Raw genomic sequence first — 26,282 nt, forward strand, 5'->3', positions numbered from 1 at the left:
TATAAAATTCAATAATAAAATGGATTGTTTGACCACCTAACACCAAACTTGACCCAAACTGACATTTTTCTGGTTCAGCCACCATATTTTCCAAACCTCCATGTTAAAAATCCTGCATTTACTGATTAAAAATGAAATGGCTGGTGGCCACTGAATACTACATGAATCAATCTTTCTTCTTCCAGCTTCCCTTCATTTTGGCCTCTAGGAGCAATGCAGCAATGTTTCACAAAAGTGAAGCTGGGTAATTCCAGACTAAGCTCAGTAACCAGAAGTCATAGACTGTGTCTTCAAATACAGAATGTAGGAAAAGGATACACGAACTGTTAAAAAGAAAATTCATGTAAGGAATCAAGGGAAATCCTTAGTGATCTTAGGAAGCAATGCTATAGGAAGAGGAAAACTTCCTACTTATCTGTTAATTTCTTCCTGCAATGGAGAAAGAATCTTTTTTTATTATTATTATTTTAAATAGCAGTGACAAAGCAGAGTTTGGTTTCCGGTCCTGTTAGAAAATTTCGAGACAAATGTTCTTCTCTCTCTTCCTCTGAAAGCCACTCACAGCTCTGTCTGAATATAAATTGCAACCTGGTTAGGTGTGTACAGAATGGCTCAGCTGGCTCTCTCCTCAATCCACCACTTTAATGTGATGCAGTAGATCATGTCTACTGAAGGGGGGCTCTTGGTAGTCGCTGCAAAAAGCCTAGTATTTACTCCCAGTCTGCAAATCAGTAGGACTGCATGAATAAATTCCTGCTGCTCCCAACACCGCTAAAAGGAGAACACACTGAGGTGAAGTCTCACATGTTATATCCGCAGCAATTTGCCCTTTTGCAGACACTGTTGCACGATATTAGAGATGTGAAGGCATCCCAGAACAGCCTTGTAACACAGAGGAGAAAAAGATTGTGTGCGACTCCCATTTTTCTTTCTTTCTTTCTTTCTTTCTTTCTTTCTTTCTTTCTTTCTTTCGAAAGTCAAAATAAGAAATGTTAAGGAACGTGTTCCAGGTCTGAAAGCAGGACAACAGAATTCTTAACCTGCTGGGCCTCTGCTCAGACTGACTGGATCACAGTCCCTGTAGACAAAGAACTTTTTGTTTTTTATTTTTTCAAAATTCCTTGAAAACAAAGGGATTTCTCTAGGTGCAAAAGTACCTATCATTTTGCTGCCAAAGAAAAGTTGATTTGCTATGAAAATGGCATAATTTCACCCTGGATCAAATGTGCAAATTCTTGTGAAGTCTTCACTGTTGCATGTGAATACGCCTGAAGCGAAAATTGGCAATATCACACAACGCTCTGTCAAGCACCAGGAGACATAAGGCAAAACTCTGAACTGAACTTTTCTATTACTAGTAAATGGGATTTTAGATGTAATATAACAGTCATCAACACATCACATTTTACCAGCAAGGCAGCAACACTTACTTCGTGGACGACGGCTTGCACGGGGTATCTCGGCAGTTCATAGCCACTTTTAACTCAGACCAAGAGCAGCCCTGCTCTTTCCTTATTATTGACCCTCCTCCTTGGTCGGTTGCAAGGTGGACTGGGGAGCAGTTACTCCACCTCAGCAAGGACTACAGGATAAGGCTATTGCAATTCTGTCCAGCCTCCCCAGGCTTTTAATAAACCTAGTAATTTCCTTCGGGGACATGTTTATCAAATTTGAATCAGCTTCGTATATATAAGTCACATTTCAATATTTTCCTATCAACTGGAAACCATTTCTTATTAAATACTAAAACAACCATCCTCAACTCCATGGCCTTCTCCAGAAATTTATTTCCTGCTGGTTCACAAACACCCTTAAGGTGATCCAGATGTTAATCAACAGTGTACCAGCATCTGTGATTGTCCTCAGGAGGACTTTTCTGGATGTTTCTGGCCCGTCTCTAGCTTGTGTTGCCTGATGAAGTGTTGGGGTGACGCTGCATGTTTCTAAGCCAGCTGACTAAAAGTAACATGCCTGAAAGTTTGAAAGACATTTTGAGATTGATTGACAGCGTTCTACAAATAAGAAGCATTTATCTGGGTACTTATGTCAGTTTTGCAAACCAGGACTTATTAGTAATGATTCAAAATGTAAAGGTAAAAAAAAAAAAAAAAAAAAAAAAAAAAAACCAAAATGTAAAGGTAGTCTTATAGAGCAAGGGCCTTGAATTTCCCTTTCTGTTTTGATTGCTCATGGTAACCAAAATTTTTTATGGATTAGGGAAACAAAGCAAAAAAACAACAAAAAGGGAAAGGTAAATTTGTTCTCTTTACAGAAGAATCACTTAGAAATTGTGGCTAGTGGCTATTGCTGTGTTTATGAGCTAATCTTTAATAATAGCCCAGGTGTGCTGAGTGTCATTGAGATTTGTGATTCACCGAGGCAGCAGTTTTTTTCTGGCATCATTTGGAAGAGAGTGATCAAAACCCACAGATCTGTGTTATTCCAGGTCATCACAAATCAGATGCAAATGTCCTCAATTAAATGGCATTTGGACCCATTGGTGATCCTCAGCTGCTTTTATTAAACCAATGGTTCCAGTCCCCTTTTGTCTCTGAGCGCATCTCAAGCGCCTCCTAAGGCTAAGTAAGCAGAAAGAGCAGCAGTTTTGTTTGTTTTCAATGCAATAAACTAAAATTTTGCATCAATGGCATGGTTCGGGGCTGCTTGGCCATAAGTAACTGCAAAGAAGATCAACAAAGACCACCACTGAGGGAAGTGCTGATGAAGGTAAATGGTTGGACTGTGTAACGTGGCTGTACAGTGGGTGCCTGCTGCCAGCTACAGTATTTTCTAATTCTGTGAGTCTGTAATATGAAGCTACCATCAATAGGCTGTCACCCTGTGCCATATGTGCAAATAGAAATAGATGAGGGAAGAGGAAGTGCTTATGCCTATGGTGCAACTGGGTTGGGGGAGGGAGAAAAAAGAAGACAAGAAATTATATTTATATTTATCTAAGTAAAATGGTGATTCTGAATTGGATGTTTTATAATTCATTGCTTGCTGTATTCCTGTGCCACTTTAAGGGTAGATATAAGGTTCAGACAACCACTGGATCCAATAGGTCCTGGCTCTTCAGTCCTAGAAGTTTCGAACCTGGGAATGAATACAGGAATTTTCGCCACGGTGTGGACTCTCAAGATGTCACCTCTGTCAAACCAACTGAAGCAGTTGGGCTGTCAGACCCTACATCCCACCAGAAGCAGTATTTTGTAGGACATTTCCCAAAGGCATAGTCTCTGTAAAGAACTGCACTGACCGTGTTGGACCGGAATGGAGGAGAGGAGGGAATATCCCAGAACTGCTAGGATCGGTGCCCCCAAAGTATGAGATCAGATTATATCTCTCTCTTCATTTCTACCTCTTTCCCCTCTTCCTTCCTTTCTTCTCTCCCCTTGCCTGTTGTTCTTCTCAGTCTATCCTGCTTTTCTCTTCTAAGGGTCTTTAAATTCCATCTTTTATTTTAAAAACAATCCTTTCTGGAGCAATTTGTGGATCAGCAGGGTTGCTTCCTTAGTATGGTTCTCAAAGTTTCATGTACACAAGGATCCTCTGAGGAGCTTGATAAAACCCAGTCCCAGGCTGATCAGAGAGATTCTTATTCTTTATGCCCAAGGTGAGTCAGGCAGTTTGCATTTAATAAGCCCTAGGGATGGAGAGTGGTTAGCTGACCATGCTCAGAGGAACTCAGCCAGGAATTTTGTGACTGTCAGCTGGGCATGGCTCAGGTGTTAAGGACCAGTTTCAAGAACACTGGAGCATGAAGGCAAAGAAGCACTTGAGTGTGCGTGTGAGGGCTCGAGTCTGAATGTCCTCATGTTCTCTTATCACTGTTTCCTTAAGAAATAATGGAAATGTTCTTGGGTCAATAGCAACCACCCGGAGATTGTAATCAGGACCCAGACATTGGAAGCAAAATAAGTGAGTCTGAGGTATGGAGCTTCCCATGTTAATTAAGCTCCCTTCAGTACTGATAACATCTTGCTATTTTAAAGGTCATAGGAATGTCAAGGCTATGGTGCATATATCAAGCAGCAGAGTAATTTTGAGGGTGGGGAAAAATAGCAAGCTTCTTAAGAGTTTTCTCGTCATTTTTAAATATTCAAAGAGAGAGTACTTTAGATCAAGGATGGGGTCCTATTTGCCAAAGTGACCCTTTCCCCACTGAAGGAGCTGCTTGCTAGGAAGGGAGGCCAAAACTCTTTATGACTGCTCTAAGTCTAGTTAACATGGAAGCCTGAGCCACCCACATCCCTGGCAGGCTCATCTAAGAGTGTGAAATTCCACAGGATATTATTTCAGTTCAATAACAAGTGCTCTTAGAAAAATTAATTTCCAAGACAGTTCTCTTGCTCCCTAAATGAAATCCATGTAGGTTGGGAGGCAGACACTTTCTTTAAGAGTCAGAAAATACAAACAAAATTAGTTCTTTGAAGAACAAACATATATATATATATATATATATATATACACATATATACACACAAATATATATATATATACACACAAATACACACACACACAGTCAGGCACTCTCTGTTCTATTCTAGGTGCTGGGCATGCAAAGGTGTGTGGCTATTTGGATAGTGTAGAGGCCTAGAATGTTGGATCAATAGCCATAAGGTGAGGTGGGAGGGGTGGGCATGAAATTGTGGAGGTCCTTCTGATCATGCTAAGGAGTTTGGATTTTTCTTTTCTGAGTGCAGTGGGAAACCGTTAAAGGGAACTAACATGAAAGCTGGATTAGATCTTGTGTATTAAATTAAGCTCACTCAGATTACAAGTTATAGAAACATACTCGATTTACCTCTGGTGATGGAGATTTGTTGGGAGGATAATCAAGGAAGTGAGAATGCCCAGGAAGCCAGCACACAAACCTCATGGGGGTCTCTGTTTAAGATGCCTGGCCTATCTTTGTCCAAATGGCCACCCAGTAGACTGATATTCCTGCTCTTGAGTTAGTTGTTTCTTGGTGCTTCTTGCTTCTGCTGTGAATTTTCTACTTCTCCACAGGCTCTTCTGCTGTACACTTGTCTGTTCAGGGCCTCTGCTGCTTCATGGTTTCTTTTTTTTTTTTTTCTTTTTTCTTTTTAAAAAAAATATTTATTTATTCATGAGAGACAGAGAGGGGCAGAGACCCAGGCAGAGGGAGAAGCAGGCTCCCTGCAAGGATCCCGATGCGGGACTCCATCCTAGACCCCGGGATCACGCCCTGAGCTAAAGGCAGGCGCTCAACTCTGCTTCTTGGTTTCTGCTTCCTGCCTTCACTTCATATTTCTTTTGTTTCCAGGGCCACTCTACCATCTGAGTTACTTTCTTTGTGTCTTCTAATAGAAGACTGAATGGCTGCAGGTCAGCCTTTAACTCATTGCTTTCGATTAGGATGTCAGGGATCACTGATATGAAGCACAACTTGCCTGTTGAAGCAGCCATGTGGGTTGGTTTCCTCAGAGAACAGTGGACATGGCTGCCATTCAGGGCTCCAAGGCATTTTTCGTATAGACCATAGTTCTGCCATTGTTTTGGTCCTTTTCTCTCTTCACCACTGAGGGATGAAATTAACAATGGAATTATCTAGGCTGTCACTATTTCTCTTTTGTCACTGAGAGGCTTGCTCTTGGGTACACCCTCAAACTTGGCCTTGATGGGGAGATCTTTGCTATATAGGCAACACAAACTTAAGGTTGGAATCTGTGACTTTGGTTACAATATCAGGATGGATACCAGTTGAACTCCAAGTTACACTTCCTAATACAACCAAGTCTGTCTGAGGATGTAGATCTTGCAGGGATATCCTGGCATCCAAAACTCAAGGCACTGTGGCATCCACACAATTTTTCCAAATCAACTCAGAATACCAAACCTTTATCAGACCTTTCCATGACTCTTGTTTCATGCAGTCATTTTGATAGGCTGAATTCCATAGTGGATTTTAATTTTTATTCCCCCTTTTCCTCTCCCTCCCCCTCTGCAAGGCAAACCTGGCTAACAACTTTCTCAATGTTGAAATGTGAGTTCTGTTCAGTGGACTTGACAGTGGTCTGCTGTGTTTGAGTCATAAATCCTTGTTATGCTCCAGAACACCTATGGAGTAGTATTATCTGTTAGATAATGCCCAGTTCCCATGACAAAGTTGATGTGGACCACAACTATAGGTGGAGCTAAAGCTGTGACTTAAGAGGCTTCTCAGGGAGGAGTTCTCTCCAGCAGTGAAGCAGAGGGCAGCAGCTGCAAGTGAAAGTATCAACAGCACCCTGCACCCCAGATCCTGGCTCAGGAAAAGACTCAACAACAAAGGGCAATTTTCACTGCACCAATTTCCAACTGTTGTTGTGAAGAAAGAATGGATTCATTTGTGGATTTTTAAGTCTTTTGAAGTTGCTTACTTACACTATCTTACTGCAGGCGTTGCTCACATGGATGATCCTGAAGGGTTTTTAACTAGCCATTGTACAACCCCAGCCTTCTTCCTCTTCATTTTTTTTTATCCCAGTTGTAGCCAGGATGATTTTTTGAGAATGAAAATCATGTCATGTTACTCTCTTGCTTAAAATCTTTCAGCAGTGCCCTCCGTCCCCTGCCTTTGTCATTAAAATAAAGAGCAAACCCAACACCCTTGGGAATATTGTGTCTGGAGCTGTCCAGACTCTATTTTCTCCCTCCTTGCTCACAGAGATCTGCACCCTACTCATCCTAGACATTCCCTCAGTTCCCCCCAAATCATGTGTTCTCTTATTTCTATACTTTTGCACATTCTTCTCCTATAGTTTTCTCGGGAAATTGTCCTTGGCCACTCCCCACACCCATCTTTATTTGAAGCTTCCTTCCACGTGCCTCTTTTGCCCCTTTTGCGTGTCACTTATCACTGTTGATGTATTTTTTTCTCCCACTGGTCTCTAAGCTCCTTGATAGTAAGCCCGGCTTGTTCACAACTATATTCCAAGTGCCTGAATATTCTTTGCTATAGAACAGGCATTAATGAATATTTGTTGAATGAATGTAAGATTTAAAGTAACTGATTGGTTAAAAACCTGCTTTTTAATATACACATTGAATCAGAGTTTTACTTTTTGTAAAACCCTCTGCTCTTCACATGCACTGTTTTGGACTGAGTATCCCCCCAAAGATTATATGTTGAAACCCCGTACCCCAATGTGATGGTATTAGGAGGAAATTAGGAGCAGATGAGGTCATAAGGATGGAGTCCTCGTGAATGGAATTAGTGCCCTTATAAGAGTCACTGGAGAGTTTCCTTCATCTGCTCTGCTCTCTGCCCTGTGAGGATACAATGAGAAGCCAGTAGTACACAACCCAGAAGAGGGCTCTCATCAGAACATGACCATGCTGATCTCGGACATCCAGGTTTCAGACCTGTGAGAAACCAGTTTCTATTGTTTGTAAGCCTATGGTACTTGTAGCAACCCGAGCTAAGACATGCATTATCTCATCAATCCATAAAATACCACATAAACTTCTTATAAAACATGTCTTGTACTTGTTAAGACAGTATAGCCTGCCTAAATTTCCTTCATTACAAGGCAAACCAAAACAAGGTTGATCAAGATCCCTTCTTTGCCATCCGTAACTTTCAAAATGCTCCTAAAGTCTAATGGAGTAGAAAACACTCTTCTCCCATCAGTGCCCAAATGAACCCTTAACTGCTCAACTGCCTCTGCTGCAGGCAGCCCGGTTTGGAAGGGAAGACATGTCACCCCCTTTCACAAGTGTGATGATTTGTGGCTGAGAAGGGAGAGCCTGCTCTCTGAACCACATGCCCCCCGGTGCGGGCAGGCTAAGGAAAGATGAATGGCATTATAGGACAGACATCTGAATGTTTCGTATTAAATTAGTCCCACAGAGCGCCTAGAATTCTCATTCCATAAATCACAAAGTAAAGTAAACTCACTCTTCGGTTAGATTGCTGTGACTTTGGCCTGTGGTGTCATAGATAATCTGAGAATAGTTAAACATTTGTCTGAAATAGTAATAATTTCCAGCATATTTACTCAGTGACATAGAAGTGGCCCAGGCTGATCTCTCTTGCCAGAAACAGCATGTAAATGGGAGTCAGCCAGTTTAGGAGATTTCCAAACAAGGGTCACTCACTCTCCTCCTCTGCCCATTCTGAAACTGCTATGGGCTCCTTCAGGGGCAGCTAGGTGATGGGAGCTGAGATAACAAACTTCACTTCCTCCTGAGTAGGTACTAAAAAGCACTGATGTGCCCTAACCCCTTTACCAAATGGCAGTTGCAGCACCATTTTGAAATCTGCTTTCATCTTGTCTTGGCCTAAGCATGACAGAGCTAGGAAGGACCTTGATTCCCCTAAAGCCACATTTCTCTTTAATGGTAAATGTTTATTCTGAGAATATTTTACATAGCCTTAGATCTATCCTGGTTCTTCCATTCCTGGGGTAACATTGTTATTACTGGGGACACAAAAGAATGGAAGGAACATTAGACTGTGGCTCATAAGACCATTCAGTTCCATGCTAACTGGCCAAGCGCCCATCTGAACTGCTGCTACCTCTTCTATAAAATAAAGAAGGTAGACTCTTGCATCTCTAAAGTTCCACCCAACTTCAAAAATCTGATTCCAATTCAGTTGTGAGATACAACTGGGCAACAAGAGTTGCTACAGCCAGAATCCCAGCTGACCCCAAGAAACCTATCCATCTGCTTGGCAAAGCCTTGTTACAGGTATTCACTAGGACCTGCATCCAGATCATCTTCACCCTTAGAAGCCCAGTACTAATTTCACCAAAGCAACAGAGGGAGATCCTCGCACAACATAGTGGTGGCCAAGGACTGGAGGTGGTTCCTTCCAGGGAAGGATCGTTGAACGTCCTTCCAAACACCTGAACTGAGCCTTGCCTCCTGCACTGTTGGGCAAGTCATTTCGTATTTGGTATACAGATCAGTAAGATCATAAATGTTTAAGGGGAAGAGCACTAATGCTGATAGAATGTCTATACATGCCAGGTACCATGTTGGACTTTCACACTGTTGTTGTCATCTGTTTCATTCCATATTCATAACCACTCTTGGAAGTAGATATTTTTTCTCCTTCTACTTTTGTATTTATTTATGAGGAAGCTGAGCATCTAAGAGGTGAAATATCTTGCCCAGAGCTGGCGGGGGGATGGGTGAGACAGGTGACAGGGATTAAGAGTTCACTTGTTGTCATGGGCACTGAGTAATGTATGGAATTGTTGAGTCACTATATTGTACACCCAAAACTAAAATAACAATGTATGATAGCAATATTGGAATTAAATTTAAAAAATAGTAACAAATACAATTTTAAAAAGTCACCAGCCTCTAAGTGACAAAGCTTGGATTTGAATCTCAAAGCTTGTAAAAATTTCAGGTTACTGGTATCAGTAATTCTGAAAGTGAGATTACTGAATGCCTTCAAGGGAGTCGTGGTTTAGTCACTGCCTGTTTGGAAGATTTTCCTGATGACACCTGAGTTAGGCAAAGTGAACTACGTCTGGATGACCAACCTACAGTGGGAGGGGCACTGCCATTTGCATGAGAGTCGCCATCACCTACTCTTCAGGACACAAGTCATCTGGGGTCTTACTTCTCTACCTCAGTGGCTCTATTCACCCATGTATTAGTTGCTAGTACTACCATAACAACTAATTCTAGAAGCTAGAAGTCCAAGATCAAGCTGGCAGTAGATTTGGTTCCCTCTCTAGGATATAACGGAATGATCTGTTTGGTGGTTTCCAATCTTTGCTGTTTCTTGGCTTGTACAATCATGACCCCAATCTCTGCCTTCATCTTCACATGACATTCTCCCTGTGTGCCTGTGACCAAATATCCCCCCTTTATAAAGACATCAGCCATATTGGTTTAGGGGTCCACCCTACCCACTATGACCTCATCTTAAATACATCTGCAAAGACCATATTTCCAAATAACAACACATTCTGAGATACTGAGGGCTAGGACTTTGATATATGAATTTGGGGGGGAAGGGGACACAATTCAACCCATAACAGTCTGAAACAAAAGTCCCACCCCTCACCCACACAAGCACTTCCTCTGAGCTCAAGTGCTCTACCATTAAAGACTGCAACATTCTTTCTTGATGGCATGTCTCTCTCCCTTTTATGTCTTTCTTGTTTCTTACTAACATTGAAGTCTGATATTAATGGAAAAACCATTAAAAAAAAAACTATTATCCTATGAGGTAAAGTGAATGCACTCAACTGTAAAAGGAAGACTTATCGATCAATTTCAGTTACACCTTGCTTGTCTGACACTTTGCAGCTAAGGAATGTGTTTTTATTGCCTGGCCAGATAGTTCAGATTTCCGGTCAGTCTTAGTAAAGACCCCTTTTTATAACATTGATAAAATTTTATCACAGAGCTATGAAAACAAAATTAGATTTCATAACTCACATCAGGCCTTGAAGGGAATGCCTCTATAAATTTTACAAACCTTATCAAGTTTTAATGTACCTATTCTGATAAATATTTTCAAGATAGCAACTTCTACTGAACTTCATATATATATATATGTCTGTGTATATAAATAAGTGTATGTATGTATACATATATATATATATATATATATATATATTTCTGTTTTTCTATCTTATAGGAAAGAAAACTTTCTTCACCTATTTGTAAACAGAAGACTATGATGGAAAGGTCAATTATTTAGAATGTTGAAGACTCGAATTTAGGAAAATCCTCTTCTACAAAAGAAATTTGTGTGGTTCACTTAGAAAAGTAGTCCTAACATTTATCTTTCAAAATAACTGGATTTTTCACTGATTTTGAAGAATTACCAACGCTGATAAATCAGCTACAAATTATCTACAAAGTAATAAGAGGACATATCATAATCAAAGGCAGCATTAGCCAGAGACTTTATATTCTAGTAAAATCTTGTATATATTGTCTAGTTTTTCCAGTCTATAGAGAGACCTGTTGGAAAAAGTTGCATAACATATTGGACACATGTTTTGTCTCCCCAACTAGATGGAAAGTGCCTGGAGTGTAGAGACCCTTGTTTTTTATTTACTTGGGACAAGGCTCTGCCCACAAGGACTCAGCAATAATGCCCAGCAGTCCCACTGCCAGAGCAATGTTATGGGGAGGTGGGGTGCAGCCATCTCCCACTCTTGTGCTGGACCACAAACTGAAGTTACGACAGTACAGTGGGAATAGAGGATCTGCTTTATAGAATTTCATTTCAGTCAGCTGTTCAGGAGCTACATCCTCAGAGTCAAATTAAACCGAATTATAGTTGGATAGTCCTTTCTGCTTTTCAGAGGCAAGAAACACTTCTCAAAATTGCACAAATGAAATAAATGTGATGGCATCTTATATTCTTAAAGCATATCTTTGATGATTATACATTTTGGGTTAAAATACAAATTTGAAAAATACATCTTTTTTAAAAAAGATTTCATTCTTAAATAATTTCTACACCTAGTGTGGGGCTTGAATTCACAACCCCGAGATCAAAAGTCATATGCTCTATCGACTGAGCCAGCCAGATGCCCCGAAAACAATCTTAAAATGATGTGAAATTACTTATATACAAATTGACAACATTTAAAACCTCAGTAGACTTTGCAAAGGAGTTCTCAAACTGTTTTGGTCCATATACTACCTCTGAGGATTTTCTTAAAAAGCCGTAAACTTACAAAATGCACATACAAAACAAAACTTTTTTTTTTTCATATGATTTCATGGAGTTCTCAGACCTACCTGCAAAACATCTGCGAAATTTCATGTAAAGAACTTCTGATATAAGGGAAGATATTTCTGATTTCGATCATCTTTAAGGTTTAGGGGATATAGGATCCCTACCTCTCAATGGAAGATTTCAAAATACAGATCAGATGAAGCAAATGCTAACGTTCACTGTGGTAGTGTTATCTTGTTACATTCAAAAACAATACACCATGAAGATTTCTTATCATCTTTGAGTACGATTTTTGCATCTATGGATCTTAAATGGGTAAAGGGAAGGAAATATAAACTTCAGCGTTGTTAATTTGGGGCATTCCTTGGAGAAAACACTTATTACCTGGAAGAAAAAAGCTAATTAAGTCGACATTTCTTACAATCACAAAGCCATTTTACTTGCTACTCTTAGAGACAGAAGGGAATACATGCTGTTTCTCTTTTGTCTGTCAGGAGAATAATAGGGAACACTGGCGGGCCTCGCAGCCCTGAGCAGAAACTCTGGAGAGGAGTGATGGAGTGGCCTCGATGTCTGGAGCCTGCCTGGAAATCACTGCTGCCTGGCCGCAGAGGAACAGGGTACCCTGGACTGGAACTCGCAGTGTCCCCACTGCTGCACTCTTAGTGCACTTACATAGAAGATGGTGATTTTCCAAACCTGCAGATAACTCCCTGATTATTTTATTCCAAGTCATGTTACAACTATACTTCAGCTAATGTAGTCAAAACTAAGTGGACTCTCACTCAGAAATGATGTTAAAGTGCCTTTTAACTCTCTTTGAGGTATTATTTACAAACATCCTTAAAAACTGTTAAGTTTTGATCTGAAAAATATATTGGATTCTGACTTAACGTCACTGTCCTTGGCTGGAGCACTCAGATTTGAAACGGACTGGGTTTAGGAGGCCAAGACACCCGCTGGAGCTGCTCAGTCTGTCCTCTGCTTTGTTCCCAGAGCCCAGCACGGTGCCTGGAACACAGTAGGTGCTCATTAAATCTTTGTTGAATATCAAATGAGGAGCCGCCTTTCAAGCCTGGCTGTGCTGCTTACTACCCATGGGACATATCTGTTTTCTCAACAGCGAAATGAGAATACTAATATTTCCTTCAACCCCCAAAAGTTGTTTTTAGAATCAGATGAGATAAAGCACTGAAAAACATTTTTCCTTTTTTTTTCCCCCTGAAGAAAGGACTAGTCTTTAAATTAGGCATATGATCTCTTGCAGATATAAAAGAAGTAAGTGCCATTATACTATTGTAGGGGAAGGAAAGAGACTTAGAATTCAAAATCAACTATTTTATTTTGTATAATATTTTGTATGATTTTGATGCTGAAATGAAGCAGGGGAGTGTTTGGATGCTAGAAGGGAGAGACACCACATCCTAGGCCTCAATGCATGAAAATTGCAAGCTGTCTTTAATCCATGTGTACAACCTAAGGCATTTCAGAACGGCCCTGTAGCCAGTAGGGAAGGGGTCACATGACATCCATGTCAACTGGGGAGAAGGGACCTTCTGATCTGCCATAGGGGATGGGGAGACAGATGCTTCAGTTGAAAGTTAGCAAAGTTATTTTAAAGAGCTGCTGATAACATACCTTTATATGATTGCGGTTTACTCAAGGATTCGAAAAGCAAGGAATAACCCAGATCTAAAGGAAATTGGCATCATTTATTTGGGTAATATATTTATGGAATTTCTGTGATATGCTAACATTGTTTTGGGGGCTGGAGCCATAATGTTGAATGACAGGTCTTAGCTCTCATAGACCTTACTGACTCCATGAAGGCACACGGTCAATAAAAAAGGGAAACAAAAAAATAAGTAGGATAACAACTGGTGATAAGCGTCATGAAGGAAAGAACACTGGGTAGATGGATAGAAACTAGCTGGACAAATTGATATTTAAATGCACATAGTTGTCAAAACATATTTGTTGAGTGAATAAATAAGTGAATGGTGATATAAAAAATATTGCTTGCAGAGGATAATAACTGTAATTTGCCACTTTGGGAAGCACTCTTAAAGAGTTTGGGGAAAAAACAGTAGACTTGGAGTTAGTAAATAAGGAATTAATCCTGCTATCCTCAACAAGCTGTGTATCTGGGGAAATTCACCTATTCTCTCTGTGTCTTGAATATGGAAATACCTCATTCAGCAGGAGCCTTTCAACTTTTAGTTACACTGGCTTCTGACAGAGGCAGAGGGTAACAAATTTTGAGATATCTTTTGAAATGTTATGTTATCTCTCCTGGGGCCTCCGGAAATTGTCATCACTGCCACCACCCCCACCATTGCCACCAGGATTGTCAAGAGGGGAAGTGTAGTTCAATGGGTAGGAACACAGTTGCCAGAGGCAATAAATGTTAGCTAGGAAGCTACCCTCCATGTATCAGGCACTATGCTAGTTCCTTGCATTTATTAACCTGTTTAGTCCTCGAAAGTATTTTTAGCTCCATTTTGCAGATCTGGAAACTGAGGCACTGATGTCAAGTAAACTGCCTGAGGTCTCACAGCTAAGGAAGAGCAGAGCAAAGCCTAATGCTGAAAGCATGGGCACTAAAGCCCTATACTAACCATTGTCCATTCACTCATTCGGGAAGTATTTATTTATTGAGTGCCTACTAAGTATTTGTTTGATCAAGTCCAGTTTGGCATTAGATAGCTAACCCTCCTTTGTGTCAAGAGAAAACAAAATGCACAGGAGAGAGGAAAAAAAAAGAAGCACAAACAAAGTATACCCTATTTATTCCTTTGATTGAACACAGGAGAAACAACATATTTTTTGCTACCGCTCTCTGAGCTTCTGGAATCTCTCCGTCTGCTCTCTGTTTGAACTTGGGCAAATATAAAACTTATATTTTCTTCTGTTCCCTGGGCTTACAGAATCCCAAAGCATTTGGTTTAGATTAAATCCGTTGACCGAGGCATTATAATTCGGCTTCAACACAGATGATCCCATCACCCGTCGCCTTATCTAACCTAACTGCTTATTACAGTAACAGAGTACACTAGTCTGGGGGGCAGGGGCAGGGCCAGGGGGAGAAGGTCACTCAGGTTTAGCAGCCACATGTACACAGCAGGATGGTGTCCTTTTAGAATCAAGAGGGGTGGATTCATAAAATTCAATCAGGAGCATGTGTGTGCATTTATACAAGCCCGTTTTTTTTTTTTTTTTTTTTTTGCCTGAATCTAAATTATAGAGATTTTAATAGCTCCAGTAATTAGACAAGTATGCAGTCAACCCCATTATGTTCCTGTGTAATATCACACTCCCTAGGGCCCACCTTCCCTGCTTGCTGGGCTCCCTGCATGGGCCCCCTTCCCCCTTATTTTCTACCATAGGGAAGCAGTTTTCTTTTCAAAGAGCTTACTGTTCACATTGTTTTTGTTCCCTGGATCCGGAGGTTGGATTTGCTTTCTCAGGAGTTTCACCATTGCGTGGCCCAATTGAGTAAAAAAGGTCTGGTGGTTCATTTGCATTCCCCACCGTGCCTAGCGCATGTGCTAGGTTGCACAGTGGATGCCATACAGTTGAGCGTGCACTTAGCACGGTGACTGGCATAGGGTAGGCACTTCAAAATTGTTTACAACTGAGTCTGTTTAAAAATCTTTTCATGGTTCAATTATTGACCTTAAAGAAAGCTGAATAAAATGTCTAGATGCACTGTCTTAAATCATGGCCTCTTCTAGCTTCCTGATTGCCTTTCATTATCTTCTCTCTTCTGTTTTGTAACTTTCTATTAGCCATAGAAATATTTCACTTCATTAGCATAGATAATCTCCCTGCAGGTGCTGAGGGCTACATCTTGGGAGTTTTCTTACTGTGCTTCCTCTTAGCACTACAAAACAGAAAGCTATCGTTTATTTGAAATTAATATGTGCTGTATTACTAAAATAATGTAGTTTTCCTAATCAAGAGATGGACTTTTTTCATCTACACACACATATTCTCTCCTAGAGGCTGTCAGAGAGCAGTGTTTATTATTACTAATTTTTTTTTTTCCATGAAGATATTCCCAGAGAAAGATGTCTGGAATTTCGTCTCCTGAGGTCACCTTTCCTATTCAGTCCCACCCTCCTTTCCCCAAAAAGAAAGAAAAATTTAAATTAACTATTGTTCCTTCGTGAGGATCTGACATTTGTCCCCTGAAAGCAGTTCTACAGGTCTATGAAGTTGGCCTCCAGACTACCTAGAAAAGGAAAAAAAACAGCATAAAATCGAATGTTTAAGTCACTCTTGAAATTGAATTCCTTGTAATTAGCAAACTGACCGTTTTTTGTTGTTGTTGTTTCTCTCTCTCTCTCTCTCTCTCTCTCTAGAGTGGGTATGGGACAGACAGCAACAGTGTCAGGGCAGCAGCAGGAGACTTGAAAGTCAGAGATGTTTTCTTAAGCCTCTGTCTCAAATCTTTTCTACAGAGACAGATAAAAGGATAATGAGCTGAGGTATTTTTAAAGGATTCTCACAATTTACAACTCAAATAAATCTAGTTTTAAAATTTGGTGCTTTCAGGCTCTAATGACTGCAAATGTTAAACTAAATATTTTGCTTAAACAAGTAAAGACAGAGCGGGTATGGGAGCAAATTAGAATGCAGGAAAGCTGCCTCTGCCGTGGCAGTTTCCTCTAGAAGAGAATGGCTAATTCATACACAACATATTCTTGTCACTCCTCGGGAGAAAAGCAGCCCTGGGAGGAGCCCAACCGTTCAGCATTTTGCTTCTGGTCAGGATTGATTCCAGATGTGGGAGGTAAATGCTAGAAAGGGTTTGGAAAATGGAGTGGAAATGAAAAATCCCGCAGGCCATTTGAGTGTTGATGACAGATGAGGTAGGTATTTTCAGGTAACTAATGAACTTGCTGGGAGCTTGGAGAGTGCTCAGTCCAGTAGATATTTAACAGGCAGGAAAGACCCAGCTGGGATAGCATGGCTACCCCCATGCACCAAGAACAGAGGGAAACGTGGAGCCCTGATGGTAACACCTAAATACCAAATGTTTTGTAAATGGGCTGAATTTTAAGTCTTTTCCCAAAGTGAGTTCATAATTTGCAAATACATGAGTTTTCTCAACTTCCTGCTATTTGATTTCTCATGACTATTTCATTATTTGAAGAAATGTTGAGCAAGTGCTCACTAGGTATAAGTCAGTAAGGCCGATTAGCAGAATGATTATAAACCTAGTTCTTGAAGTGCCCTGCACTTGGGAATAAATAAATAAATAAATAAATAAATAAATAAATAAATAAAGAATCCAAGTGTGTATGTATGAAATTGGTCTCTTCTTGGAGCATTGTCACCCGTTCTGCAATCTACTTGGGAAGTCTTAGAGAAGGAGAGGTTGGAGATAAAGCCTGGGCACTACTTTCCCTTGCAGATTCACTCAGTGCAAATTGGTGATCACACGTATACATGCACACACACCCCAAAAAGGTCAGAAAGTTAAAGCTTAGATTGCTGTATACATTGTGCAGAGTATTTAACCACACAGGAGTGCTCAGCTGGGAAGGCAAGTGGGGGCTGAAAGTCAGTCTTCGCTCTTCTCACCACACGGCAGCCAAAAGGAAGAGGCCCCTTCCTTTTTAAAAAAATAAATAAATTTTATATATTTGAGAGAGGGAGGCGGTGGCAGAGGGAGAAGGAAAGAAAATCCCAAGCAGACTCCACACAGAGTGCAGAGCCTGACTCGGGACTTGATCTCATGACCCTGAGATCAGGACCTGAGCCAAAACCAAGAGTCAGCCATTTAACAAACTGTGTCACCCAGGCAGTCCTGAAGAGGAGCTTTCTTATAATTTTCATGAAGACACTGCCATCTTTGCTGTTCCCTGCGACTGTGGTATTGCAGTAGCCCAGTGGGGACACCATTGGATTCCATTTTATAATTTATAAAGGTGTTTTAGGGGCTAGTGGAGGCCATCACTAAATCCCACATCACACAAAGAAAAGGAGAAAAAGGAAGAAACAAGGATGGCTGCCTCCCTCCGTCTCTGACCTTTATTACTTCTTTCTTATGTTTCTTTTCTCTCTCCTAGAATGAGAGAATTTCAGACTTGAAAGAGGTTTGGACAAACTCCTAATCGAGATCCTCATCTAAGTGCTCAGAATGTAGCCCTTTCCCCCACAAACAATATCCATGACAACTGGTCATCCAGATTTAAGCACCTCCACAGACAGGAAATTTATCACCTTCCCAGACAGCACATTCCAAGGAGAATTCTTTCTTTCTTTCTTTTTAAGATTTTATTTATTTATTCATGAGAGACAGAGAAAGAGAGAGAAAGACGTAGAGACACAGGCAGAGGAAGAAGCAGGCTCCATGCAGGGAGCCCGATGTGGGACTCGATCCCGGGTCTCCAGGATCACACCCTGGGCTGCAGGCGGCACTGAACTGCTGAGCCACCCGGGCTGCCCTGGAAAATTCTTTCTTGTATTGACCTGAAATATATATGCTCAGAATTTGTATTCACTCTGATTAGTCCTACGTCTGAGGCTGCAAGGAACAAGCCTAAACCTTCTTCCACATGACAGGCTCTTCAATGAAGTCCGTTATGACGCTACTGCAAAGCTGTAACTTTCACATAGACCTTGGGAAACATAATTTCATGATCCAGCTGGTCAAAACTTCTTGGAATTCTCTCTCATTTATCATAGCATAGCCCTTATTGAATGCAGCAGTCAAGCATTATCCAAGTGAATTTCACTAATAGAGCTAAATATCAAATGATTATTGAAGTCATAATAATAACAGCTAACTAAGCTAAATTTATAACTCACCATATGCCAGGCATTGTGATAAGCACTTAAAATATTTAACTTAATACTTACAAGAGCTCTTTCAGGGGTCCTGTTATTATCTCCTTTTACAGATGAGGAGGATGAGGTTCTAAGAGGCTAAGTCGCTCACCCAAAACTCCCACCACTAAGTGGTAGTGATGAGATCCGAACCTGGTTGTCCCTGAACCCAGAGCTCTGCTCTATCCACTTCACTATACTTCTCAATTTAACAAAACACTCTATGAGCATTTTTTTTTTTTTGCCATTTCTCCTGATCTGTTGTAGTCAAGATTTCACCAATCTTTAACGACCTGTTGGACAATCTGCAGTAGAAAGGCTCTAATTACTAGTACATTCCATTTGCATTGTGCATACATTCACAAACATCTGTGATAGAGATTAAACTGTTGGATCCTAAAACTAAGAGTCTATCAAAGCTAAGCGAAGGTTGTGGAAGAGTGGGAAGTATCATGCCTCCTTCTATTAACTCTTTTCTACTCAAAGCCTCAGGTTGCTCTTTAGGTTTTGATTTCTGGGGAGTTTTGATATTATTTTCCAAAGGAGAGTTTTCAACCAAGGGGATGGAAAAGCAGGAAGTTCAGCTCAGCCCCCCCCTAGATTCTCCGCCTCCATTCACATCATCCTAGAGAATCATCTGAATTAGGGTGTGCACTGAATTTTCGATATGGTGGACAATGGTTCTTTCTATTATCCTAGGCCCTTTCAACTCCTTGATGTCTGGGCCTTATGGAAATGATTGGGGCACTCCATGAAAGGTGAGTCTCAGCCAACCCCAGGTGAGTACAAATAATTCTCCCAAAGCCCCACGGTAGCAAAATGGTAAGATTTATCTGATCTTTAGTAAAAAAAAAAAAAAAAAAAAAAAAATCGAACCACTTCAACAAGTTTATTGCCATAAATGCAACAACTCTCCTAAGAGTGCCGGAATTCTGGAAAGTCAGTGATCTCAAATCATCTCACTAGAGTTCTCTTTGGCCTTTAGTAACAGAATAATCCTTTCTGTTAAGATTGCACCAAAGAAAACAGGGGTGAAATAGTGATATAATCCTAGCTATAAAATTAAGTGGAAAAATCCAGAAAATTCTGAAATATCTTTCTGTTTCCTTGGGGTAGTTTTGCTCATTATTGTGTCTCATTCCCTAGCTTCGTGCTCAGCACTAGTAGTCCATTAGGCTTCTTTGAAAATCAGCCCTCACTGAACACAGAGGTGCATTAAAAATGCCTAATCCTGTAAGAGGTTGTGAAACATAATGTATCTTTAAAATTGTTAACTGCTTTGAGTTCTGAAGTCAGGGTTTTTTTTTTTTTTTCTGTTTGCCCCAATTCTTAGTCATCTTAGATAAAATAGGCTACTTTTCTTTTGCATCATCTTTTCTTTCCACTACCACCAGTGATAGCTCAAAACCAGTCAGTCCCTTTGATGCAGATATTTTCTGATATTTCCCTTTTAGATCTTACTTGATAGAATGTTTGAAGAGAATTCCAAATTCGGTCCATTTGAAGCTGAACCTATGCTTAATATATAATGTTACCTTTTTAATTCTAGAGATTTCACTAGCTTAGAAGATTTGTCACTTGGACTTCAAATTTTAGGAAGAAAATGCTAGACTAACTCATAGAGGCTTAGTGTTACTTTTTGTATGCAACGTAGTCCACTAGGTGGCATCTCAACACACAGAAAGCTGGATCTCTGCATTGGAGATGAATTCACTCTACTGTTTTAAAAATAGGTTTTAAAAATTGCATTGAGCTGTATGGTTGTAGTATTATTGAAACTCTCAGCATTTGTGAACTGGAAGATACGGTGGCAAGGGAACTACGTTTTTGTCTTAGAGAAGAGATGTTCTAATAGAATCCCACTGCTCTTTCTGATGGAGCGCACTCTTCTGAAACTGCAGCCAAGGATGAAAAAGTTGCTAGGGAGATAACTCCTTAACTCCCATCGCTGTGAGGTGGGATTAAAAGATATATACACCAGCAGAACCTGTGACACCAAAGGCATCTAAATAAACAATGAACAGACTATCTGGTGTCATTTAGGCCAGATTTAGAAACACAGTAATGCCTTCTTCTAGCATTCAGCATTTCTGGGCTCAGGAAACACTCCTTTGGATGAAGAGGCACAATTTCTCCTCTGGTGGTGGTGGCACCTTAATTAATGTGAGTGTCCCAGCAGTGGCCCTTTCCCTATTTGGATAACAAGCCATTTGGCCAAGAGGACATTTTTAAAGTCTTCAGTCATCTCTCAAACTTAATAAAAGTACCTTTAATAGCCATATGCTTTATTAAGTAAAATTTCATTTTCATTTAAAAAATTCAGTTCCTCAGAATTTTTACTCAAAGATCCTAGAATTTTTTTAAATATTTTATTTTTTTATTCATGACAGAGAGAGAGAGAGAGAGAGAGAGAGAGAGGCAGAAACACAGGCAGAGGGAGAGGCAGGCTCCATGCAGGGAGCCCGATGTGGGACTTGATCCCGGGACTCCAGGATCACATCCTGGGCCAAAGGCAGGTGTTAAACCACTGAGCCACCCAAGCATCCCAAAGATACTAGAATTTATGGTCTTTCTTGTCTTCCTGGTTGTGGGCAAGTTGCTTCTCACAAGTGATCCCATGGCACTATATTTTGGCCATCATTGCCCTCTCCCTACACAGGATGACAATTGCCTGTCGTTTAATACTTGTCTCCCTCTCTCCCATTATATATTCAGCATTGGTTCAGCTTGAAACAGACCAAATTTGGAATTCCCTTCAAACATTCTTTCAAGACTATAAGTTTGGTGGGGACAGAGAACCTCGCCGTCCTGTTTAACCACTAGATTTGGACCCAGGGGGTGCACTACAGCGCCTGGTACTCCAAAAAAAAAACATTCGCTGAATAAACAAAAAAGAATGCGTTGGCTTCAAAGCTAAAAGCCTTGATATGTTTGCAAGGGCCACTCCATAACATACAACTCAAAGTGACCCTCCTTTCCCTGTATTTCCACAGATTCCAGTCTCTATTATGATAATGATGCTGGCCTTTTGCTTTAAATCACCACTAGGAGCAAATAGCATCTAAAAGCTGCCATCCAGAAATAACTCTTGGCTGTTCAGGCAAAATCGAATGCATTCAATTAAATTAACATTTATTGACCACCAGTAGATATGAAGAACCAAACTCACATTGAAACATTTGGTATTTTACTCTTACCAAGGTATCCTTATCAGTATATCTCCTCATCTTTCTTTAATTAGATACAGATGGATACACAGGAAATAGTATACACTGTACAACAAAACAGCATTCATAGTACAACAAAAGTTTTTCATAATTTTTGTCACAAAAGACAACCTTGCAAACAGGACTAAAGCTTTCGTCTGCTTCTGGCAAGGACATTTTATAAATGCGTCTTTGTAGCAGAGGTCATAAGCTTAGGCTCTGGCATTGTACCAACTGAATTGGAATCCCAGCTCCACCACTTCCTGTCTTGGAACCTTGAGTATTTAACATTTCATGAAGCAATGTTCTTTAATATATCATCTATCTTAAAGGGTTGTTGGGAGGATTAAATGAAATGATGTATAAAAACTTTTAGCATTGTGGCTGGCCCATAGCAAGAGATCAATAAACATTAGCTATTATTATTATTATTATTATTAATCTAAATGGCTTTTCTTAGAAGCCCTTGGTAGTCAGTGACAGCCAAAATGAATATTCCATAGGTTCCTTCATATATCTTTAGGTTCTGTCCATTAAATTCTGACATCGTGGCTGTAAATAATTATAAATGAGCCCCAGGCGTACCTCAGCTTCATGTATGTAAATCAGGAACCAAAGAATGATGATCCACCTCCCTTTTCCTTTTTGGACTAAGTTTTACCCTCTATTATTTCTAAGATTAGGTGTCTAGCCACTGCCCTCTCCCCCACCCCCTTTTATCCATTCATCTTTCCATCCAATTGGCATTTATTACTGAGTTCTAGATCTTGTTCATGCATGGATTCAACATCAGAAATGAACGTTCTAGAGGGAAAGATAAAACATGCAAACACACATAATTGTAAAAAGAGTTAGCGAGTGATAAGGGTCAGAAGGGATGGACATTCCACAGTGGAATTCAGAGGAAGTGGAGAATCACTGCTACTTCAGTGCTCATACTGTGTGCCATATAGATAGAGAAATGCTAGTGAGGATACAAGAAAAATGAAAGCCATTGTTATTGTGCTTAAGGATTTTGAAAACTTGGAGAAAGAAAACTAAAGCATGAGTGACTTCAAGCTATCTTCCAGCATTAGTATCATGCCTGCCCCTCAACAGATCTTCAGCTGAAGAAAGAAATGTCCCAAAGTGTATCTATAAAAAACAAACAGAATAAAACACAATAAAATCTGGAACTATTCAGCCTGGATAAAGATCCTCTGAAGGAAGGAAGTGAATGTAGCACTTACTGCCTTACCACTGGAATCAGGCAAGGACTATAAAAGGTAGACACAGGATACTTCTGTTAGTTCCTAGAACACTTGGCTTCATATTACTTGCTAGGGCTGCCATAACGAAGTACCATACACTGGATGGCTTAAACAAGAGAAATGTATTATCTCACAGTTCTAGATGCCGGAAATCTAAAATCAAGGTGTCATTCCTTCTGAGAGCTGTAAGGGAATGGTCTGTTCAAGTCTCCCACCTTGCCTTGTAGATGGCCATCTTCTCCCCATATCTACAAATCATCTTCCTTTTTATAGCGTCATCTCTGTGTTCAAATTTCCCCTTTTTATAAGGACACCAGTCATTTTGATTAGTGCCCATCCTAATGACCTCGTTTTAGCTTGGTTGCTTTTATAAAGACCTATCTCCAAATAAGGTTATATTCTGACATACTGGAGGTTAGGACTCCAACATATCTTTATTTTTTTTTTTTTTTGGCAGGAGGAGCATAATTAAACCATAATATCTTCCAAGAACTAAAGATGGTGTTCACCAATCAGTTTACCTACGCCGTTGCTTAAAATGAGACCCAATTACAATATCAGTTAAGTCCAAATCAGCACATATTTATTAAGGGCCTGGAATGTGTAGAACATAACAGTAGATGCCGAGGTAGCACACAGATATAATGGAGATATGAACATGGTCTTTACCTGCCCAACCCTATGATAGGACATCAAGAATCAAGTGGGAGAGACAAGATGAGATGGACCCGAATAGCCACACCACAAGTTTGAAGTGAAAAGTTCTATAAGAGCAGTGTAAGCAAAGAACTATGGAAGTACATAAAGGAGAAGGAGGCAATGGCATTTCAACCAGGTCTTGAAGGACTCCTAAGATATCAGAAGGTAGTGTTGGAAGGAAGAGCAATTCAAGAGAAAGACAAGCTTGAGCCAAAATGTAGAGTAAGGAGATTCATTCATTGAAGTGAATGAACTAGAGTGTAGTTGAGTAACAGAAGTACTTTTCAAACTTCATATAAGCACAGAATCCTTCTTGAAGTGAGATTCTATGCAGACCTAGAAAATATTTAAAAGAGACCTGGTCTGGTCTAAAATACTGATTGCTGTAGATATACACAGAGTACAGTGGAAACCCCAGGGCTGAGACTAGAGCAATAGGAAGTCAGCGTGGAAAAGCAGGGCGTGCGTGGCCAGCTTTGGACAGCCAATTGTGGCCATTGCCCTGGGGGTAACTAGGGGGTATTAGTTGGTTCCCAGGCAGAGAAGTAACTAGACCAGACTCTTCTGGTGGTGATATATGAGATGGATCAGAATAGGGAGAAATAACTTTGTCTCGAAGCAATATAGGTTTATAGAAACTTAATAAGAAAATTATATATCATTAAGCATTCAAAGCTGTAAGAAGTAACCAAATACCCTGCCTCTCTTTTCCTGAGGCTGTTTGCGCATCCTTGGCTTATTGAGGAACCATGCCAAGCTACAGAGAGAAGAGGACAGATTTTTTTATTTCTAGAAACCAAGATTGAATAACAATGTAATTGAGAGCATGGGATTTAGACTCACCAAGGCCTTGTTTGAATTCCAGCTTCTACCAGCTTCTATCCTTAGACCTGAATATTGATTCTCAGATCTGAAAAAGAGAAAATTATATCAACTTCATGAAATCATTATGGGGATTAAATTAAGGTTATTTATTTATTTAGGTTGTCAAATGATCCTTTATTGAAATATTTTCCTTTCTGGTTTTTAACTAGCTGCGCATTCCGCTATACCACTGATGATGTCATTCATCTATGGTGTCATGAGGATGGCAGCCAGCAACATTGCAGCCCACCGGTTGGGCATTCTGCAGGATCTCTAATGGTTCCAGAGAGTTCTCTGGCTAAAGATCAGTGTGCTGCCTCTGTCAGGCAATGTCGACAATCACATCAAAAGCGATTTTTCCACTGTGCTTAATGTTTTTCTGCTTCTTTCTATCTCTTGGTGGGTCTTTGAGGGCTTTGATAATCAGGGCAGAGGCAGAAGGTACCACTTCCATCTGGGCCTATCTGCTTTGAATGGTCAGTTTCACTGTAATCCTCAGACCTTTCCAGTCACTGATTGCCTAGGCAATGTCATTGCCAATATTTTTGGAAATAGACCTAGCAGGCTGATCATCGAGCCATGGGCAGACCAACATCCCCAGGGGTACACCCCAGGTATACAATTTTGGTCTCATTGTGGTCAAAGTTAGGTGGTATGGTGGAGACGGCTGGTGTCGGATGAACCTGGGTTTGAGATGACCAAGGACAATTATACCTTTGCTTCCTTGAGCCAAAAGCCAAAAGTAAGGTCGTATATTTAAAGTGTTGAGCATAATGCTTGGAAATAGTCAGCATTCACAATGTGATTATTCTCCAAGAGAAATTAACCAACCACATTAAGGGGAAGAAGGATGCTAGGTACACCGAGCAGAGTCATTTCTGCTGATCTGGTTGCTCAGTTTCTCTGATCTAGACACATCCTTCCTTTGGTTGAGTGGAGTTTCCACTTGCCCAGGCACATGATGGGGGCCCCATACACATTTCTCCATTTCATCCCCACCCTTTTTAGTGGAGACCACCCAGGCTTCTCTCTGCTACATTCTGATCTGCCTAGCTCTTCTGATGAGTTGAGCCTACCAAAAGAGTCATAGGCAACAAAAAAGAGAAATTACTTCATCCACACTACCAAGAAGGCTGCTCTGTGGGTACTATCAAGACAGATTGTACAGCAAATTGGTGAAGGCCACACAGCATGTCAGAACGTATGCACAGTAATTGAAAAGTATTGCTTGCACACTTTCAGTATCTGGGCAATCTCCCAGCAGACAATGGAATCAAGGGATAAACTGTGCCATAAAGGATGGATTCCAGCTGCATCCAGGACAAATGTCATACATGTGCCCTGAGGAGTGTAGGAAGGGCATCAACTACTCTAACAGTTTCTAAGGGAGCATGTTTTCCATGAGGCTGAGACAAAAAAAGTGCTTTGTCAAAAACAGCCTCTGTGGTCACATTTCCCATTTTTAGTTTGGCTCAGCATTTTAAGCTTCCTTGGATGCTGACTTGGAGATGCTTTGCTGGCTCTCATTCTAGTGTTTCCTGAGGATGTCCAGGGTTTCCATCTAGCCCTCCTGCTTACTCCCAACTCTCACCTGCAGGACTTGAATCACCGACTTCCCCTAATATCTCCTACCTGGCTGGTGGCTGCCCGATGTTTCCACAACCACCAAAGGGATGGTAAACTCACTGTTCAGAGGAGGGAGTGAGGACTTTGTTTTGTCTTATGAATTTGTTCATTTGGTGTCCTTGGCTTGGG

At 40.5% G+C, this 26,282-nt stretch overlaps 1 protein-coding gene and 1 long non-coding RNA gene across 25 annotated transcripts in view; one reads left to right on the plus strand and one right to left on the minus strand.

Annotated features, from left to right (window-relative positions):
- The window catches only part of DCDC1 (doublecortin domain containing 1), a 482,427-nt gene that overhangs the window by 443,609 nt on the left and 12,536 nt on the right, over window positions 1-26,282 (plus strand). For 13 of the 24 annotated variants that reach the window (XR_007403614.1, XR_007403613.1, XR_007403622.1 and 10 more), the window contains 2 exons: window positions 186-2,093; window positions 2,139-2,977. Coding sequence is in view for 2 of the 24 variants with exons in the window: in XM_025452327.3 (XP_025308112.3) it covers window positions 10,616-10,678 (63 nt within the window). In the remaining 22 variants the exon portion in view is untranslated. Of the gene's footprint in view, window positions 1-185; window positions 2,094-2,138; window positions 2,993-10,615; window positions 14,886-19,207; window positions 19,267-26,282 lie in introns of those variants that run through there. The other 11 variants (XR_007403623.1, XR_007403624.1, XR_007403626.1 and 8 more) reach the window with 5 other exon arrangements.
- Window positions 14,510-24,702, minus strand: LOC125752951 (uncharacterized). Its single transcript, XR_007403639.1, has 3 exons — window positions 24,507-24,702; window positions 15,987-16,128; window positions 14,510-15,905 (listed from the first exon to the last, which is right to left on the minus strand). It is a non-coding gene; the product is annotated as an uncharacterized LOC125752951 (long non-coding RNA).

Source organism: Canis lupus, chromosome 18 (genome assembly GCF_003254725.2).
Source record: "Canis lupus dingo isolate Sandy chromosome 18, ASM325472v2, whole genome shotgun sequence".
Lineage (NCBI taxonomy): Eukaryota > Metazoa > Chordata > Mammalia > Carnivora > Canidae > Canis > Canis lupus.